At 47.1% G+C, this 6,000-nt stretch overlaps 1 protein-coding gene across 2 annotated transcripts in view; it reads left to right on the top strand.

Moving 5' to 3' along the window:
* The first annotated feature begins 1,406 nt into the window (after positions 1 to 1,406).
* VAPB (VAMP associated protein B and C) overlaps positions 1,407 to 6,000 on the top strand; it is a 47,052-nt gene continuing 42,458 nt past the window's right edge. For both annotated transcript variants that reach the window (XM_043883349.1, XM_043883348.1), the window contains exon 1: positions 1,407 to 1,786. In XM_043883349.1, the coding sequence (XP_043739284.1) occupies positions 1,729 to 1,786 (58 nt within the window). In that variant the 5' untranslated portion in view covers positions 1,407 to 1,728. The remainder of the gene's footprint in view (positions 1,787 to 6,000) is intronic.

Below are 6,000 nucleotides of genomic sequence, written 5' to 3'. Positions count from 1 at the left end.
GAACAAAATCCAACAGTATTTGCTGCAACAAACTTCCTGAAATAGAATTTAAAGATTCAGGCATGAGGAAAGTGATACTGATTATAAATTCTGAGAGGCAGGAAGAAAAGATGAGCAAAGAAATTGGTAACTGTGTGGTTGAGTCCAAATTAATATTGACTGTATAAAATAACTTAGTAATAGTTCATAGGGTGAAAAAGGAAAAGATTAAACTTAAAATATACTATAATTAAGGCATAAATTTAGAGGACGGGCTATTAAATTACACTTAAGTCCTTTTATTTTCACGGAGCAAAGTAATCACTGAAACAGCATAGAGTATATAAGACGAAGAAAAGTGGAATGAGAAAAAAAATAGCTCTAAAGATGCAAAAAGGAAAGGAAAAAGAAAAAACAAATGTGACCAACGGAAGGCACAAAATAAGATGGTAGAAATATATTCATATATATCATAAATATAATAAGTATAAATGGACCAAATGCTGTAGTTAAAAGACAAAGATTATCTTTAAAAAACCTTTTTTTTTTAATTACAAAAAATTTCAAATTGCAAAGTGCAAAGAATAGTACAAAGAATCCCTACATGTCTGTCATGTAGAGTCAATGTTAGCTATTTGCTGTTTTCATTTATATATGAAAAGGAGACTATTAATAACACATATTTCAGGTAGTACATACTACATAATGAAGTAAAATTTAAATGTCAATAATGAGATAATGAAGTAGAGTGCTCACTTTAAAAGCAAACAGATATAGGTTCTCAGTAATTTTTAAAAGTGTATTTGTTTGTGTAGGTGGTTATTTATTCAAAGGCGGTCTCATCTATGGCCTCTAGTGAGAAGTAGGAACCAGGTAAACTTTTCTGATCATTGTATTTCTAAATATTTGTTGCATTTAGCAGTACGGGATTCAGCACAGTGCTTGTTACATAGTAAACATTTAAAGTAGAGTAGCTTTTATTTATTATAATCGATGCTGTTGTTATCCGAAGCGTTCAGCAGAGTGGCACAAAATAAGCAAGCAATAATTGGTAGCTTACTAAATTTATATTTATTGCTTACCACGCGTCACCGTGCCTAACACACATCATTCACTCACAAACATCATGTTTGTAATAAGAATAAATCGTACTTTCATTATTATTCAAAATCTCTAAGTGCCTGGAACATTAGCAAGGAGAAGTGGAAGTTGATTTTTATTAATTATTGACTAAAGCACTTAACACAAAGTCTGCCTCCCATGGGCCCTGCCTAAATAAATAATCTTTAGGATGATAGTCCTCAATTCTGGGTGTCCCGGACCCGCCCCTCCCCCGGACCTGGGCGACGCCCCGCCCCCTGTCACCCGGCAGCCCCGCCCCCGCGGCCACCGCCGCGCCTGCGCACTGCTCGGCAGGGGCTCGCGCGCTCTGCTCCCCGCCGCCCCCGAGCGCGCGCCGGGTTAAGGCGGCCGGCCTGCTGCGTGTGTGCGTGCGTGCGTCGGCGCGTCGGTGCGTGCGTGCGTGCCGTACGCTCGCTGGGCACCGCGGCCTCACCCTCGCCCTCCGCCCCGGCGCCTGCACCGCGTAGGCCGTCCCCCGCCCCCCCGCGCGCAACCCATAGGCGACCCCCGCCCGCGTCCCGGCAGGCCCCCCCTTTCCAAATTTAAAGGGGGCGCAGCATTCACGCGTTCCGCCCCAGGTGACCTCTCAGGGGTCTCCCCGCCCGAGCTGCCCCGCCGCCGAGGAACATGGCGAAAGTGGAGCAGGTCCTGAGCCTCGAGCCGCAGCACGAGCTCAAATTCCGAGGTAAGCCCGGAGGCCCGCCATCTTCGGCCGCGGGCCGGGCCCGCCGCCCCGCGCTCCCTCCCGCGCTCCGGAGGGCCCGGCGGCGCGGCGGTGACGTCGGCCCCCCGGCCGCGGCCCCCGCCCCGCCCCCGTCCGACGGCGAGCCCGCCCGCGCCCCCTCCCCGGCCCCGAGGGTCCGGTGCGGGAGTCCAGGGCCTGCTCCTCCACAGCCTCCCGCGCCTCGCCCACCAGACACTCGCACAGTTGTCGCTGTGACCCTTCCTGTCCGGTCTGCGGCCTCTGCCCAGAGTGTGGGCCCCGGTGACCGCCTGTCCCCGGAAGGCTCAGGTCCTAGGTCAGAGGTCGCCTCCCCGGGAGGCCCGCTCCGACCCGCCACCCCGCCCGGGACATCTGTGGCCGCCCCCTGTCGCATCACTCCTCCTGGCAGCTCGGCAACTTAGGCAACTTAGCCCTGCGTGCGAGGACCACTTTACGCACTTGTGTACTGTGTCTCCTCCACATTGGGAGGGAAGCTCCGTGAGGACAGGACCTGGTCACGTCTCTGCTTTATTCCCCGCACACCTTAGGGCCCTGATAAGTACCTGTTGAGTAAGTGAATGAAAGGAACCTCCTCAGACGTTCCAACGGGACGGGACCCAACTTTCCTTCTCCTGCCTTTCTTGTGCCCGTGGCTCACGCCTGTGCAGCCGTGGTTGGCAGGGGGAGCGGGGAGGGCTGTCAGATCTTCCTCCTCCCCACCCAGAAGAGCCTGGAAGTGGAGTCCTAAGAAGCCCAGGAGGCCACCTATAAGTTTGTGGCGAGCCCGAGCCCCTTGTAATGTGTGCCTTCATCTTTAGTTATTATTCCCTACTTTCTCCACCAGAATACACTGCTAAGGGACAAGAAGGTCTTCATCTGATTTGACCATTCCTTCTTTCCAAATGGACTGAGTGACTGTGTAGCAGACATTTGATTGGCACTTGAGAGAGGTGAATGGACAAGACAGACAAGACCCTTGCTTTCTTAAAGATTTCCTTCTAGTGAAGGGTGGCAAGCCAGTACACCGGAGTATTTCAGGAGGGACTAACACAGGCTGGCATGATGCAAGCGTGGTTTCCATTGAACGGCCAGGTCACTGCAGTGTCACCAACACTTGGCCCAGAGTAGCTCCTCAGTAGATGTTTGTGGCATTGAGATGCCTGCTGGCTACACACACCCCACTTTAAATGTAAGGCAGGAGGTTGTGTGGGTAATTTACCCAGAGTCACCCAACTGGCAAATGGCACATTGGAACCCAGACTACAGAGCTCACGCTCTTTGAACAGTTAGGCTTTCTTGATCCCTGGGCAGTCTTCCACTGTGGTGGCTTGTCACTTTGCCTCCCAGGTTAACAGTCTCAGGTTGTCACATTTGGAAGTGACTCCAGATGTATAAACAGTGGAAGGTTTTCCAGTTCAAACAAACACAGACCACAAAACCGTGATGTGGATTATAATTCCATGGCAGTAGTTTAAGCTCAGGCCTTCTGGAGGAGCCAGGCTGAGAAAGGAATCTGGTAACTCAAGTGAATGTGGAAGGTGATGGTTTCCACTTGAGTTGTTTGAATTCTCTACCCTGGAAGCCTGGCTTAACTCCTCCCGGAAGTTGGCATGTCCATTCTTTGAGTCCACAGGCATTTACCCAGTGCCTGCTCCATGTGACAAGTAACAGGAGAAGACGAGTCACATCACATAGATGCCCCCATTCTCCCTCAACCCCCCACCCCAGAACTTAGATCTTGGGAAGAGAGCTGACAACAGAATCAGCCAGAACAGTGCCGTGATACAAGGCAATCCAGATTGCTCCAAGATGAACACCCGAAGAAGGTGTCGTTTGACCTGAGTTCAAAGGTCAGGTGGAAGTGGGTGAAAGGGAAAGGAGTGGGGAGTGTGTCAGTTGGAGGAAATTGCAGGTACAGAGGCACAAAGGCTGAGACTATTGGGCTCCTTTGGGATGCCATTAGTATATCTGAATGACTAGGGCACAGAGTCTTTGTTGGGGTCACGAGGCAACATAGTCTATGAGGCAGGCTGGTTGACAGGAGTCATATCTTCCAAGGCCTCTGTGAACAGACACAGCCTGTGTTTAAGTTCAGATTGTGTTGTGTCTCCTCAGCTAGTTCTCCGATTAACCCCACCTCTCCCTGCAACCTTAACCACACTCTTGTACATACACTCTCCTCAGTTCTTGTCCCAGCTCTTTTACTTAGTGATGTTTGAGCTTAGGCTGGCCACTTTGCTCGCCAAAACCTGGGATTACTCTTTTCTCCATGGGAGTGGTGCTCATATCTACCTTGCTTCCTGTAGAAAGTTTGGTTGAGATTATGGCTGTTCAGCTGCTTCGTAAATGTGCAGTATTGTACAGAGATTGGTTGTATTTTACACAACTGGTTTCATCATTTCAATTTCTTTACCTGAATGGTGTGGCAAAGAGGAGTGATCTCTCAGCCTAGGGTTGGCCAGAGTAATGATGGCCAAAGTCGCTGGATATGTTTGCTGGGGAAGTGATCCAGGAAAGTCCTGGTATCAGATTGTTGAGGGCTGTTGGCTTGTGGCTTCAGAAAAGGCATTTGCAGTCTTCAGTAAACCACTTTCATGATTTGTTTGTGGGTTGGTTTTAAACCAAGTGCTAAAATCATGAAATGAGGTTCAATACCCAGTTTTGCTGTATAGAGAGCATTCATTTCAGGATGAGAACTGGCTCATTTAACTGGTATCTTCCAGGTTACTTGGAATGATGATTCTGACTTCAGACAGTTCACTTAGATGAATCAAACTTGTAAGCTAACTTTACATAAGAAGATATAATTAAAATGTCTGTCATCTAGAGGAAAAAAACCAGTCATCTTTTAAGTGTAGCCTAAGATGGTATAGGATTGTACATGTTGGATTGTTTTTCATCTTGGACATTTTGTGTGATTATGTTGAAGTTAAGGATGTTACAGAGGAGAAGAGGACACTGCCTTGCAGGACCTTGTTCAGTCTTACAGAAAGCGCTGAGCTGCATTGTGGCTCAGTGTCAGAAGGAGAAGGCCTCCCGGCCTCCCAAAAGAAGCACGATGCCGTGATGCTTGCCGTGGTGGACTAGTAGGATCTCTTTGGATTAGAGTCACCCTTCTGAAAGAGGTAAAGGCTTTTAAAACCTGTGAAAAGTGTGCTTTGCATTGTTACTCGTTCTGTTGCTCTTCCTTCAAGGCCAAATCCTTGACTTTCTCTGAGGTTCCAGTTGTTGCCCAGCTCAGTGAGGGTTTTCTGAAAGAGTCAACTTTTAGGGCGTTTCGTATCTCTTTTCTTTCTCCTCTCCCTTCCCTTCTATTGATTCCGTCCATAGTTAAGTAGTATGTTGTATATTTTCTTGGTCGTTGCCCAGGACTCTTCCTCTTTCTTCACACCCTAGAGTCCTCCTCCATCTCATGATACTGTCACATGAGAAGGGTCTGTTGACTGTCCTCAGGAGCTGGTTAGTTAAGGTTTAAATCCACTGTGGATCCATTTACCTTTGCTTGGTTCTGTGACTGAACCAGTGACCTTCAGGAAACCTCAGGTAGTCCTGTTGTTGGTCAGCATGGATAACAGGTGGGCTAGCACCACTGGATTGTTGTGCTTGATGACCACTTTGGGGAGGAAAGAGGAGCTTGGGTCAATGGGTTAAGGACCTCTCTTTGTCTGAGGAAAGTGCTTAGAATCTTTAGTAAACCCTCTTTAGTTAACTTGTAGCTGAAGATTGTTTAGGAAGCTAAAAAATAGAAAACCTTGTAGATATCGTCTGTTTTATGCAGTAATTATCTTTCAGATGCTAATTACAGCATTAATTCTTTAGTTTTAGCTTAGCCCTGATTTCCTTAACATTTCATGATCACATAGAGCAGACTGTGTTTTACAGCACAACAAAATGTCAGCAGTGTGCTTAAGATTCTTTATGGTTGTGGTTTAAATCCATCCTGAATAGATTATGTTCGTTTATTTAATTATTAACCAGCTTGCTCATTAGAAGCAAGTGGCATTAAACTTACCAACCTTTAGTCAAACTGAAGTCTTCATAGATTGTGTTATTAACTCCTAAATTTTTGTTCCTGGGAGAAAAATGTGAACTAGAAGTTAACTTACTTTTACTCACTATTCTTTTCTTTACAGTTAACTCCTTGAGGAAAAAATGGATAGTTCTTGGCTGTGTGCTTATATTTGGAAAATGGTGAT

This window comes from Cervus elaphus, chromosome 23, assembly GCF_910594005.1.
Source record: "Cervus elaphus chromosome 23, mCerEla1.1, whole genome shotgun sequence".
In the NCBI taxonomy this organism is placed as follows: domain Eukaryota; kingdom Metazoa; phylum Chordata; class Mammalia; order Artiodactyla; family Cervidae; genus Cervus; species Cervus elaphus.
The sequence above is the reverse complement of the archived record's forward strand: the minus strand, read 5'-3'. Positions and strand labels throughout refer to the sequence as shown.